Below are 14,263 nucleotides of genomic sequence, written 5' to 3'. Positions count from 1 at the left end.
GTCCGCAGCGTCCCCGGGGCGGGCGTGGGGACCGCGGGCTGAGGTCAGTCCCGAGAGGGCGAGGGCGGGGGCGGGGGCGGGGGCGGGAGCGCAGGCCAGGAAAGTGGGAGGGGACAGGTTGAGGGGTGGTCTCTGAGGAGGAGCCAGGCTGAACTGTATTGTTCGTCTCGGCCGCCCAGAGCGCGCGGAGCGGACCGGGGAGCGTACGCGCGGCGCTCCGCTTTCCGTGTTCCCCCCGTCGCCGGCGCCCCGAGAAGAGATCCGGGCTTTCCCGCGCGCCCCGGGACGCCTCTGCTCAGGTGGGGTGCGGGCCTTCCCTGGGGGCGCGGGCAAGGGAGGCGTTCCGCGCCGGTGGGGCTGCGACTGCTGCACCCGGAGACCGGGAGTCCCGAGTGGGCCGCCCCGCGCAGCGCAGCCCCCGCCGGCTCCGCGGCCCGGGAGGCCGGGTGGGCGCACGGGAGCGAGCGTGCGCCGCTTCACCCGCGCCGCGTGCTTCCGCAGGAGCCGGGGGCCGGGGGCCCCCGCGATGGCCGCGGGACGCAGCCACAGGCAGCCGCGGCGAGGATACCCGGGCGCCCCTCCCTAGCGGGGCGCAGCCTCCTCCTAGTCCGCCGCCCGACCGGCGGGATGGGGGGCGGAGGGTCTGCCCTGAGGGTCTGCGCGGACCACCGCGGGGGCATCAACTGGCTCAGCCTGAGCCCCGACGGGCAGCGCCTGCTGACGGGCAGCGAGGACGGCACGGCCCGACTCTGGAGCACCGCGGACGGACAGTGCTGCGCCCTCCTGCAAGGTAGACCCGCTTGGCCGCGTCCTCCGACCTCTCACTCTGTCCTCCTCTCTGCCGCTCGCCTGCCTCAGACCTGGGCGCTTTTGTCCGCAGACCCCTTCCCCGAAGTCCAGCGCGCGCGCATCGCGGACCCTCGTGGAAGAGCACTGGGTGGGGGGGGGAGTGCAGAGGGGCTACTATACGGGCCAGTGAGCCGAGGGGCGAGGCTGCGAGGGCGCAGATCACCTGTCAACCGCTGGGTGAAATCCCTTCCTTCACCGCAGTTTTAACAAAGAAAAACAAATCGCAGCTCTGCCCCTTTCAGCTTCCCTCGTCTCTCACGGGCCTTGTGACCTTTGGCTGAACATTTCCTCTCTCGGCGCCTTTGTAGTCACAACGGTGGCTTGTTAATCGGCCTGGGCGCTACGGAGTGCACTCCGCATGGTGTGGTAGTGTTTTCCCACCACTCGTGCAGGCAGGGGAACTGAGGCACGGAGTTGAGTAGTTCGCCAGCGGTTTACACAGCCCATGCGTGGGGGGCAGAGTCGAAAACCCCCTCCCTCATTCGACCCCCCTGCCCTGCTCTCTCGCTGCCTCATTTCACCCGCAATTTGGCATGTTTGGAAACTCCATGAAATAGCAGGAGATACACATAGGCGTAAATATTGTCTTATGAAAGAGCCCTACCAATACACCCACACCGATTTATATTTGTGGCTTACTCAAGGGGAGGTGAATGTTTTTCCTACCTCGGGTGCCTGTCACATGCCTGTAGCACAGGACTGTGAGGCCCCTCTGGTCTGAGTGGCTCCTATAGCCCCTCGTGGAAGCACCGGGCTGCCTGCACTGTGTGCACAGTTATTTTTCACTGCTGGTTTTTCCACCATAATCAGCAAATCCTGGGTGGCCTGCCCCAGGCCTCCTGGCTCATCTACGCACAGGGAGTAAATTAGCTTCCGTATTGGCTGATCGTGACCCTGCTGGTTTTCTTTTTTTCATTTTATTTAATTAATTTATTTATTTATCTTTGGCTGGGCCATGAGGCTCGTGGGATCTGAGTTCCCCACCCCGACCGAGGAGCGAACCTGTGCCCCCTGCGGTGGAAGCGCAGAGTCTTAACCACTGGACCGCTAGGGAAGTCCCACCCTGTTGGTTTTATTTTTATTTTTTATTTATTTATTTTTTGGCTGCGTTGGGTCTTCACTGCTGTGTGCGGGCTTTCTCTAGTTGCGGCGAGTGGGGGCTACTCTTCGTTGCAGTGCGCAGGCTTCTCATTGCGATGGCTTCCCTTGTTGCGGAGTACGGGCTTTAGGTGCACAGGCTTCAGTAGTTGTGGCATGCGGGCTTCAGTAGCTGTGGCACACGGGCTTAGTTGCTCCGCGGCATGTGGGATCTTCCCAGACCAGGGCTCGACCCCGTGTCCCCTACTGTGTCAGGCGGATCTTAACCACTGGACCGCTAGGGAAGTCCCACCCTGTTGGTTTTACATCAAAGCAGTTATGGTAGATATTTCAAAGCTCAGCAGGGATGCATTTTGGACTGCCTGCTATTTGGGAGCTGGGGTAGATAATGGGGAGTTGGCCACCACGCACAGATAGTCACACACGCTGCCAAGGCATAGATCTGTTAGAAAATTTAAATCCAGTGTGTATTGCTTTCCAAACATGAGAACAGTATCTGGAGGGCTTTCAGAGATGCAGGTTCCTAGGTCTGGGTTTCACTGAGCCTTTGGGGGTAGGACTCCAGAATTGGCATTTCTAACAAGGTGTGAGGTGACTCTGATGATCGGCTGGCCCGGGGAGCCCTGGGCCTGGGACCCCTTGTGGGAGCCCAAATTGTAGGCCAGTTTCTGCCTCAGTAAGCTCCAGTCCTTTCCAGGGTGGTTCTGGCCTGGCGGGCACCTGGCTCCGTCCCCAGGGCCCACAGTCCTGCCCAGCCCTGCCCTGCCATCCTCACCCGGCTCCGTGCCTGGCAAGTCCCCTTCACACCCACTTTAGTGACCCTCACAGCGGCTCGTCCCCGCAGGACACCAGAACCTGCTTCCTAGCAAGGCCACGCTGGACCCTCTGTTGCCCTAGTTGGAGGCCTTCCCACTCCGTGGGGAAATGCTATCAAATGGAAAAACTGCTGACAGGGTCGTTTCTTTTATAAGGGTTTGCATTTTAAGAATTGTCAAGGACAGAGGGGAGAAAAGTAACCTTTCCTTATCCTGAAATTGCACTAATAGACTTGTGAGAGAGTCATTTTGGGTGTTTGATAATCCTTGTGTGGCCCCCATGGTAAGCAAGGATCTGCCAACTGCTCCTCTGTGGGATTTTTTTTTTTTTTTTGGCTGCATTGGGTCTTCGTTGCTGCGCGCAGGCTTTCTCTAGTTGCGGCGAGCAGGGACTACTCTTCATTGCGGTGCACGGGCTTCTCATTGCAGTGGCTTCTCTTGTTGCAGAGCTCAGGCTCTAGGCACGCGGGCTTCAGTAGTTGTGGCACACGGGCTTAGTTGCTCTGTGGCCTGTGGGATCTTCCTGGACCAGGGATCAAACTCGTGTCCCCTGCATCGGCAGGTGGATTCTTAACCACTGTGCCACCAGGGAAGTCAATAGGATTTTTTTTTATATCAGTGAAATATTAATAAAAATGTCTTGACATTTTAGTGCCTTATATTTTATAAATACCCTTCTAAGTACATATTTCTTATGTTATTAACCCTTGCAACTGTGAGGTGGATAGAACTGACAGCAGTTTAGGGAATTCCCTGGCAGTCCAGTGGTTAGGACTCTGTGCTTTCACTGCTGAGGGTCTGGGTTCAGTCCCTGGTTGGGGAACTAAGACAAGCTGTGTGGCACGGCCCCCCAAAAAAAAAAAAAAATTAAGAACAATTGACAGCAGTTTATTTATTTATTTTAAAAATTTTTTTGAAGTATAGTTGACTTACAATGTTGTGTTAATTTCTTCTGTACAGCAAAGTGACTCAGTTATACATATAGATTTATATATATTCTTTTCCATTAGGGTTTGTCACAGAATATTGAATATAGTTCTCTGTGCTATACAGTAGGACCTTGTTGTTTATCCATTCTATATATAATAGTTTTCCTCTGCTAATCCCAAACTCCCGTTCCTTCCCTCCCCACCCCTGGCAACTACAAGTCTGTTCTCTATGTCTGTGAGTCTGTTTTTGTTCCGTAGATATGTTGATTTGTATCGTATTTTAGATTCCACATATAAGTGATATCATATGGTATTTGTCTTTCTCTTTCTGACTTACTTCGCTTAGTATGGTAATCTCTAGGTCCATCCATGTTGCTGCAAATGGCATTATTTCATTCTTTTTGATGGCTGAGTAGTATTCCAGTGTGTGTGTGTGTGTGTGTGTGTGTGTGTGTGTGTGTATACACCACATCTTTTTTTTTTTTTAGAAGATGTTTGGGGTAGGAGTTTATTAATTTTATTTATTTATTTATTTTTGCTGTGTTGGGTCTTCGTTTCTGTGCGAGGGCTTTCTCTAGTTGTGGCAAGCAGGGACCACTCTTCATTGCGGTGTGCGGGCCTCTCATTATCGCGGCCTCTCTTGTTGCAGAGCACAGGCTCCAGACGCGCAGGCTCAGTAGTTGTGGCTCACAGGCCTAGCTGCTCTGCGGCACGTGGGATCTTCCCAGACCAGGGCTCCAACCCATGTCCCCTGCATCGGCAGGCAGATTCTCAACCACTGCGCCACCAGGGAAGCCCTCACACCGCATCTTCTTTATCCATTTATCTGTCGGTGGACATTCAGGTTGCTTCCATGTCTTGGCTATTGTGAATAGTGCTGCTATGATAACACCAGTTTATAGATGAGAACAGGAGATGCAGATATTCACCAACATGCAGCATATTCTAGGTGTCTCCTAGACACTCACATCGTGAGGCAGGTGCTGTTGTCAGCATGCCCGATGCATAGCGTGGTTGCAGGGCTTGTCCAGGGTCTCGCGGCTGGTCGGCGGTAGAGAGGCTTCTCGCCCACTGTGTGGCCCCTGCTCTGGGCAGGACAGAGTTGCAGGGAAGCTGTGCTCCCCTGGGGCCACACGGCTGATCGGCGGCAGACCCTGCAGGTCTCCCGACTCCAAATCCAGGCTCTTTCCACTGCCATCGTAGAAACTGCCACTTCGGGCTGAGTGCCAGCTTCTTGCCCAGCTTGGGGCCCACAGAAGGCTTCAAAGGAGAGCCTGTTGGTGGGCCAGGCCTGGATTTCTCGGGCAGAGCGGCCTGGGTTGGCAGCTCCTGCCATGCGTTTTCCTTCTGCAGACGAGCTCACGGTGCAGAAGCAGCTGGGGGCCAGAGGATCTTCCCGGATCTTCCCGGACCAGGGCTTGAACCCATGTTCCCTGCATTGGCCGTGAATTCTTGAACACTGAGCCACCAGGGAAGCCCTATTTATTTATTTACTTTGGCTGCGCCAAGTCTTAGTTGCGGCACACGGGATCGTCATTGCGGCACGCGGGACCCTCAGTTGCAGCATGAGGGCTTCTTAGTTGCGGCATGCATGTGGGATCCAGTTCCCCGACCAGGGATCGAACCCGGGTCCCCCGCATCAGGAGCGTGGAGTCTTACCCGCTGGACCGGACCACCAGGGAAGTCCCGTGCCTCAGTTTCTTTATCTGTGAATTGGGGGTGGTAACAAGAGGAACCTAACCTCATAAGGTCATGGTGGGCATGAAGCCAGTTAATAAAGGGTTCCTATAGCTCCTTGTATTCTCTGTCTTATCCTTCATGCCCAAAGTGAGTAACAGCATCCCTTGGCGCTGTGCCATGCCAGCTCCAAAGCTCTTCCTCATTTGCCTCCCGCAACTCTTTATCATCCCATTTTGTAGATGAGGAAACTGAGGCTTGCCAGCCCTCTGCGCTCCTCCCTCTGGGTCCAGAGCCCTTTCCCCCTCACCTGCCTGTTGGCTTGACTGCGCTGGGTGCCTGTGTGGGATTCAAAGGTGCAAGAGTCTCGGATCCCGCCCCAGGGAATTTGCAGATTGGATTGAGAGAACGATTGCTTAGCCAGGGGGCTGTGTGCGCTTCAGAAGAGCAGGAACTTGGCGGGCTGGGGTACTTGGGGTTCACCTCTTGGCCCAGGAGGGCCTGGAACTGAGACAATTTTTAATTGTTATAAAAAACACACAGCATAATATTTACCATCTTAGCCATTTTTAATATACAGTTCAGAGACATTAAACGTTCAAAATGTTGTGCAGCCATCACCACCATCACCTCCAGGATTTTTTCCTCTAGTAAAACTGAAACCGCCCCCTCTGAACAATAACCTCATTCCTCCCTCCCCCAGCCCCTGGCACCCGCTGTTCTACTTTGTGCCTCTAGGAACCTGACCCCTCTGGGTGCCTTGTGTAAGTGGAATCACATAGTAGTTGTCTTTTTGTGACTGGCTCATTTCACTCAGCACAATGTCCGCAAGGTTGTAGCATGGGCCGGAATGTCCTTCCTTTCGAAAGCCGAATGCTGTTCTGCCGTGTGGATCTTATACATCTTCTTTATCCGTCATCCGTCGGTGGACACTTGGGCTGCTTCCACTTCCTGACCATTGTGAGTGATGCAGCTGTGAACATGGGTGTGCAAATATCTCTTCCAGGCCCTGCTTTCCATTCTTTTGGGTATACACCCAGAAGTGGGATTGCTGAATCATCTTATACATATTTTTAAACGGGCACGTGGGAGCACAGGGAAGGCTCTCAGACATAAACAAATCGTTATTAACTTTGTCCTGGTCAAGGAAAAAGTCCATCAAAAAACAGTTTGTTTTAAGCACGGATGTGAAGGAAGCCCACACTGGCAATTCACTCTAAAGCTCTGCGGAGACCACCGTCTGGGGCAGGTGAGCGCCCCTGTGGGTGCGGATTAAGGAGAACGGGGATGGAGGCGGGAGAGCAGCTTGGTCATGGTTGCGGAGCAGGAGAAGCTGGGCTGAGGACAGGCCCTGTGGCGGCAGCAGTGACCAGAGCATCAGCCCGGGCTGGGAGCTTGGGGGCGGGTGGCCCAAGCCTGAGTCCTCAGTGGCTTTGTCAGACCCTGTCCATTCCAGCCAGGGCCCCCGTGCTCAGACAACAGCAGGAAACAACTGACATCTCAGAATGGTAACTCAAGGAGAGTCTAATAAAAGGACGCTTGTAAAATGTGGGCAGAGTGTGGGGAACCACTGTACTTATGGCGAGTACCAGAGGAGCTGTCACCATCCCCAGGCCTGAAGGAGGGAGGGTGGGAGCGGTCACTGCCGCCTGGAAACGGCTGGGGAGGGGGCTCCCTCCAGGGAGGCGTGACCGTGGTTTGAGGGCCCCCGGCCAGCGTATCCTGAGCTAGAGACCCCTCCTGGGGCTCCCGCCCTCTGGACCCTGCGGGCAGCGGAGGAGACCGGGAGCCCACAGCGGGTGAGGGCGCTGCAGGGAGCAGCAGGCTGGAGAAGGCGAGGACCCCCGGGGGCAGACGAAAGACTCCAGGGGCAGCAGGGCAAGAGGAGGCCCCGCTTTTCGTGCTGAGTTGAAGGCGTGTTCAGCTGGGCCGTGCCCACTCCAGGCCCCTCTGCCCCTGCAGACCCTGGTCCCCGGCGCGGCGAGCCGCTGCTGCACGGGGAGGGGGCACTAGGACTCTCAACCTCCGGCAAGTCCAAGGCAGTGCAAGCCGGGAGACAGGGCCGGCTACCTTGGCAGGAAACCCTGAGCCTCAGCATATTCTTTTGAACATTATAACCGCATTTTATCTGCATTCTACATCCCTTCAAAAATATTTATTTTTAGTTTGGCTTTCTTGCTTATTCTGCACAATTCCAACAGCTTGTGGCCGAGGCGCTGTGGTCCCTGGAGACGTGATGGGCCCTCCCTTCTCCGAGCCCCCTGGTGATCCTGCCGGGCGCGGTGGAGCCCTGTCATTGGTCTGTGGATTATAGTGTCAGGGGCGCGCTCCGCAGCCCCCAGGGCCCCTGTGCTGCAAGGGCTCTGAGCCCGGATCGCTCCCTTGGGTGGGCAGATGTGAGATGGGCGTCTTGTGCTGGAGAAGGGCCTTGTGCGGGGGAGAGCCTGGATCGATGCAGGGACCCCCGCCAGCTTGGCCAGGCCCCTGAGGGGGCGGAGGGTCAGCCTGGCCCAGCTTCGGGGATGAGTTTTTTTACATTGAAAAACTTCTTTTTATTATCACCTCTTTTCTTCAAGTCTGTTTATATTTCTTTCGATTTGCAATCAGGGTATATATCCTTTTTTTTTAACTTCTACATATCAGAAAAGCTGTCCCACTCTCACGGACTTGGTTAATGGCTGCAGTTTCACCGAGTCTAGGTGCCACGCTTGGATTGTCAGTGTTTTTCTTGGCCTGATCGATGGGTTCATATGACACTCTGCCTTCCTGCTGTCAGATGCTGTTGAGATGGGACGGAAGGAGCTGGAATGGGAGTGACACCCCCGAGGGAGCCTCTCCCGGCCTTGGTTAGCACCGGGGACTCCGCCCATGGTGCGAGCCCTCCCGACCCCTCCTGATGGCTGATCTGGTCTCGGGGAAAGCTCGTTGAGAATCCTCAAATATTCTCTAAACATTTGGGGGTTGGCAAAAAGCTGGGCTGTGTTTTGCCAAACACATTTGCCCTCGACTTTTAAACTGAGGCGCACTCCGAGGGAAACAGTCTGCAGCCTCTTTCCGCGTTTACTTAATTTACGCAAATGTTGTTTTCCTAGAGGCCTGGTATGTGCTATCCAAGAAGATGGGGAAACGTTTCTTTCTTACTTTAAAAGAAAATTCTGTTTCTTAGAACCCAGGAAGTTGGGTTCTTCCAAGAGAAACTAAACTTGACCCCAGGGCCAAAAAAAAAAAAAGTGTGAATCAGCTTGAAACTACCCAGGAGATTCTAAATCCCCGTGTACAAGATACCAGATATCTAGATGAAATTTTAAAATCTGATAGAAATCCTTCGAGTAATAACTATGACGCTCCCATGTGTTATTATTTGAATTCATCAGTCTCCTCGTCTGTGAAATGGCTCTTAGGTCTAACATTCCTTTGCTTCCGTTGATTTTCTGGTCCCTGAATTCTTCTCCAATAGAGTCAGCTTCAGTTTGCTGTTGGAAGTGCTTATATCCAAGATGGAAACACTTTTACCTGAAAAACAGGCCCTACTGTGTCCAAGGATGGAGGACTCCTGGGCTGCTTAATAATGGTCGAGGGGTAAACATCGACCCCACAGCCAGGGTGAGAGTCAAAAGATCTGACAGCTGCCCCGTAAGAGGATGACCCGGTGCACTTGGCCGAGACCCCAGACTGCGGGGCCCTCCCTCCGTCCCAGACCTCCACCCTCACTGTGTCTACTTAATCCACCGTTTCTGCCAAATGCCTGGATTCTGGCCCCAGGGGCCCCTCCTGCTTTGGCATGTGCTAGCGTCTCTCCCAGATGCTCTTCCTCTTCTCCCGACAGACACGGGGACACGGGTACCGCGTAGACCCTTCCTCGCCCGCCACACCCAGGCTTCTGCTCTGTCGACCCTCGTCACGCTCTGTCCCAGCACGTTATCAGGCTCAGCTGACTGTCCCTCCCTCTGGGCTGGCTCCTCTGTTTGAAGGCAGGGAATGTGTTTTAATTATCTCTGTATCTGTACTTGTGTCCTGCGGCTGCTGTGACCAATGATCACACTGGGTTTCCTTAAAACAAGTGTATTCCGGCACGAGTCTGGAGGCCAAAAGTCCAAAACCAGTGTCACTGGGATGAAATCAAGGGGTTGGCAGGGCTGGGTTCCTTCTGCAACCTGTAGGGGAGAATGCCGTTGCCTTTCCAGCTTCTGATGGCTGCTGCACCCCTTGGCTTGTGGCCACATCACTCCTGCAAATCTCTGCTCTGTCTTCACGGTGCCTCCTCTGTGTCCTCAGATCTCCCTCTGCCTCCTCTATGTGTGTATTTATTTATTTACTTATTCACTTATTTATTTGGCTGTGCCGGGTCTTAGATGTGGCATGAGGGATCTTTAGTTGCGGCATGCGGGATCTTTAGTTGCAGCATGTGGGCTCTTAGTTGCGACATGCAGGATCCAGTTCCCTGACCAGGGGTCGAACCTGGGCCCCCCTGTATTGGGAACACGGAGTCTTAACCACTGGACCACCAGGGAAGTCCCTCAGCCTCCTTATAAGGATGCTTGTGATGGCATGTAGGGCCCACCCTGATATCCAGGACAATCTCCCCGTCTCAAGATCCTTAATCAATTGAATCTATAAATGTGTCTTCTTCCAAGAAAGGTAACATTTCTAGGTTCCAGCAATTAGGACCTGCTCTCTTTAGGGCCAGAATTCTGCCTACCACAGTGTCTCTCCCCAAACGTAAGAACAGCTCACGCCTAGCATTTACACAGCCGGCACAGGAACACCGTGAGATAGGCATTGTCACTCTCCCCATTTCAGGTGAGGAAATCGAGGCACAGAGAGCTGAAATAACTTGCCCATGGGCAGCAAGTAGCAGCACCAGGCTGCTAGCCCAGGCATTCTGGTTCCGAAGACCATGCCCTTGGCCTCTGTACTTCCTGCCTCTGTAACATGGGGTTTGTTGAATGACTGAGCGAATACAAATAGCTGAAAAGTTTGAAGAAGACTAAAAGGAGGTGACTAAGAAGGGGGAGGGAAGGAGAGGAGGAGGAAGGATTCTGGGGCAGGCTCAGTGCCCCCTGAATTGCTCCTGGCTCCCACAATTCCTGAGATTCTCCCGGACTTAAAGCATCATTTCAGCACGCTAGTCACTACTGGACTTGCTGCAAACACTCGCCGCCCCCTGCTTTCTTCCCTTCCTTCCCATCTCAAACGTTCTCAAAGAAAAACAGGAGCTGGCATGCCCTGTTGTGCTCACGTCTCCCCGCCGTCATCTGCAGGGCACGAAAGCTACGTGACCTTCTGCCAGCTGGAGGACGAAGCCGCCTTCACGTGCAGTGCTGACTGCACCATCAGGAAGTGGGACGTGCTGACCGGGCAGTGTCTGCAGGTGTTCCGGGGACACACGTCCATTGTGAACAGGTCGGTGTGCCTGCCAGGCGGGGAGGACTCGGCCTGTCCTCATGGTGCCCGGCCGAGTCCCAGGGGACAGAGCTGTAGGCTGTGGGGCCCCTGCCCTGGAGGGACGTCGCTTCCCTGGGGAACACGTGTGGACGTGCGGGGAGGTGGTCAGGAACAATAGTAGTGGAAGGACAGCGGTGTCCCCGGCGCAGCAAGCGCTGACTGCCCGGGGCTGCGGCTGGGCCGTTGGGAGGCGGAGGTGGGGCAGGGAGGCACCAGCAACGCTTAGACCAGAGCCTGAAAGCCCTCCCATGGCCCTGGCAGCACAGCTGCCCCCAGCTGGGTGCAGGGAAAGGGGTTGGAGGCTACAGCTCCTACCGAGGGAACAAATTCCAGAGGAAATGGCTTAATTGGTACCTGATGGTGGACTGGGGCCTCGGAGGAGGAGTGTTTTTAAACCTCTCCTTCCCGTGTTGCGGTTGAAGATATCCCAGACCCTCCTTCTCATGGAGGTTTGAATTTTTGCAAAAACGTATTGAGTTTGGGTCTGAGCTGAGCCATGGAAATTCCTTGGTGATCAGATCAACTGGACACTGTTTCTGCAACTTGGGGCCGTCGCAGACTCCCGAGGGAATGCCTGACGTGAGCAGGAGTCTGGGCACCGGGGCCCTCGTGACCTCACTGGCCAGGAAGGGCAGCTGCCCGGGCAGCGAACTGAGCAGGGAAAGGGCCCGGTGCAGGCGGGCGTTTGGCGGGGTGGGGGGCAGGGACGGAAGGGTGTTCTCAGCCAGAGGGGATGCTGGCAGCGTGAGCTTTGTGGAGCCCGGGTCCGGGTGGGACCCGTCTGGCCTAATGTTCCAGCGCACGGTGGGTGGAAACGGTGGGTCAGCCCGATCATTAACTGCCCGGAGTACCAGCTGCCTGCAGACGGAACAGTGCTCCCACAGGGCGGGAACAGGGGAGCATCCCTGAGCAGAGAGGCAGGAGGGTCGTGTTGGCCCAGGATGGTTCTGAGTGGAGAAGGGCCCCAGTGGGGACCCCACAGAGCTCTGCCCCAGCCCCCGCCTCCTGCAGCTGAGCTTTTATCCCCCCTACGCCCCTTAGATAGAGCAGGCGAGGCCCGGGGACCTGGAGACCAGCCAGCACCACGCAGGCCGGGGCGGAGGAGGGCTGGGCTCGGGACCCGGATTTCAGCTCTCGCTGGCCTCCTCCACACTCTTTCTTGCGAAGGAAGTTTGTGACTGAGGAAAAGTGTGGGCCTGGGGCGGCTCCTCTAGTGAGGCTGTGAGCGGCTGGGAGGACTGACAGAGGATGGGGTGGGTGGAAAAAGCCCACATCTCAGGTGACCAGCCGGCCCTCCGGTTGTAGCTGGAAACGAATCAGTGGCTCCTCAAAAGTAAATCTGGACAATTAAGGCTAGAAATGATGCTCTGCCAGGTGTAGACTCTCCCGAGGGCACACACAACACACACACACACGTTCACACGCAAGTACACATATGCGCTCATGTACACACACACACACACACACACACACACACACACACACACTGCTTTCGAGCAGTTGGCTGTTCTAAACATCTCTGGGTGCATATTTGCATTATTAAGTAACCGTGCTCACAAACGCGTGATGGCTCTGAGGTGGGGGCGTGGACCACGCTTCTCGTGTTTTCAGAGCCGGGCCAGGTGTGTGAGCTTCCGGGGGCGCCGCCCGGCCTGGCATCCCTGCCGTCACAGGCCGCACCCGGCGGGACTTGGGCCGCCAGAACATCACCCGAGGCGCCACGTCGTCACTTTCCCTTAGAAACACACATGTGGTGAAAACCGTACCCCCCGGCATTAGGGAAGAAGGCATCAGTAGAGAGTGTGCTTTTCTTGTGCTGCGTCCTTAGTGACCTGTGGGAAGCGGGAACCGCCCGGAGGTGAGAGGCCGCGGAAGGAAGGTCTGCTCTGTTCCGTGTCCATCTTTCCTCCTGCCCGCGCTAGGCTCCCAGGCCTAGCGCCTGACCCCTCTGTGGCCACACAGACGACACGCCCCATTCCAGGTTCAGGCCGCAGCCCTTTGGGGGTGGTGTGTAAATTAGGGTCCACCCTCATGCCCTTTGTAGTTATACACAGAGTTCTGTGCTAGAGACAGATGTGTATTTTCTGCAGGGAAAGTCTTAGCATCCATCACAATGAGAATAGGAGCCACGCATAGTTACTGTTTGTGGCAGGCTCTGCTCGCCCCCCACCCATGGGCTCTCCTGGCTCCCTCACTGTCCCCCTGCTGCAGGGGGCCTGAGATTCCTCAGCCTTGAGATTTTCTCAGACTCAGGTCTCCCAGTCACTGGGACCATTCATTCTTCTTACCCATCACCTGGGCTCGTTGAACACATAAGACGCCAGCCTGCCGGGCAGCCCTGTGCGCTCTGACCCCTGACCCTTCCCCTCTTGCCACCAGGATCCTGGTCGCCAACAACCAGCTCTTCAGCAGCTCCTACGACCGGACAGCTCGAGCCTGGAGCGTGGACAAGGGGCAGGTGGCCCGGGAGTTCCGGGGCCACCGCAACTGTGTGCTGACTCTAGCCTACTCTGCCCCCCAGGACCTCCCTGGGGCTCCGTGCGCGGAGGAGGCCGTGGCCAGGGGGCTCCTGGTGACGGGCAGCACGGATGGCACGGCCAAGGTCTGGCAGGTGGCCAGCGGCTGCTGCCACCAGACACTGCGGGGCCACACAGGTGCCGTGCTCTGCCTGGTACTGGCCACGCCTGGCCACACGGCCTTCACTGGCAGCACGGATGCCACCGTCCGAGCCTGGGACATCCTGAGTGGGCAGCAGCTGCGTGTGTTCCAGGAGCACCAAGGCTCCGTCATCTGTCTGGAGGTGAGGCCGGCCTGGCTGCCAGGGAGGCCCCTGGCTCCTCCTCTGAGCTGCCGCCCCACCCAGTGTATCAGTCAGCTCAGGCTGTGGAACAAAGTACCACTGACTGGGCAGCTTAAACGACAGAGATTGATTGGATCACAGTTCTGGAGGCCGGAAGTCCGAGGTCAAGGTGTCAGCAGGGTTGGTTTCCTCTGAGGCCTCTCCCCTCGGCTTGTAGACGGCCATTCCCCCAGTGTCCTCACACCGTCTTCTCTCTGCTTCCAGATTCCCTCTTCTCGTAAGGACACCGGTCATACTGGATGAGGTTCCACTCTAATGCCCTCATTTTAACTGAATTACGTCCTTAAAGGCCCTATTTCCAAATACAGTCACATTCACAGATACCAGGGTTAGGGCTGTTGCCAACACATGAATTTTGGTTTCCTTCCGTGTGAAGTGAGGATTACATCTACGCACAAACCGTGGTCCATAATTCCTAAATCCAAAAGTTGAAAAAAAGGAAGGTTTTTTTCTTAGGCTTGGCATCAAAACTCATTTTGATACGAGGCTGGTTGTAGTTAAGTTTAATCTCACTTCCTGGGACTACGTGTACCTTTGCTGTGGAAACACGAGTGTGTTCCTCAAATCCAAAAACTCCTGAAACACATCGG

At 55.5% G+C, this 14,263-nt stretch overlaps 1 protein-coding gene across 1 annotated transcript; it reads left to right on the top strand.

Annotated features, from left to right (window-relative positions):
- The first annotated feature begins 211 nt into the window (after positions 1–211).
- Positions 212–14,060, top strand: LOC102993955 (WD repeat-containing protein 86). Its single transcript, XM_055083424.1, has 4 exons — positions 212–299; positions 502–790; positions 10,630–10,771; positions 13,193–14,060. Exons 2-4 carry the CDS (start codon positions 628–630, stop codon positions 13,806–13,808), a joined length of 921 nt encoding a protein of 306 aa, XP_054939399.1. The 5' UTR covers positions 212–299; positions 502–627; the 3' UTR covers positions 13,809–14,060.
- Positions 14,061–14,263: the final 203 nt, after the last annotated feature.

This window comes from Physeter macrocephalus, unplaced genomic scaffold (assembly GCF_002837175.3).
Source record: "Physeter macrocephalus isolate SW-GA unplaced genomic scaffold, ASM283717v5 random_1227, whole genome shotgun sequence".
Taxonomy (NCBI): Eukaryota; Metazoa; Chordata; class Mammalia; order Artiodactyla; family Physeteridae; genus Physeter; species Physeter macrocephalus.
The sequence above is the reverse complement of the archived record's forward strand: the minus strand, read 5'-3'. Positions and strand labels throughout refer to the sequence as shown.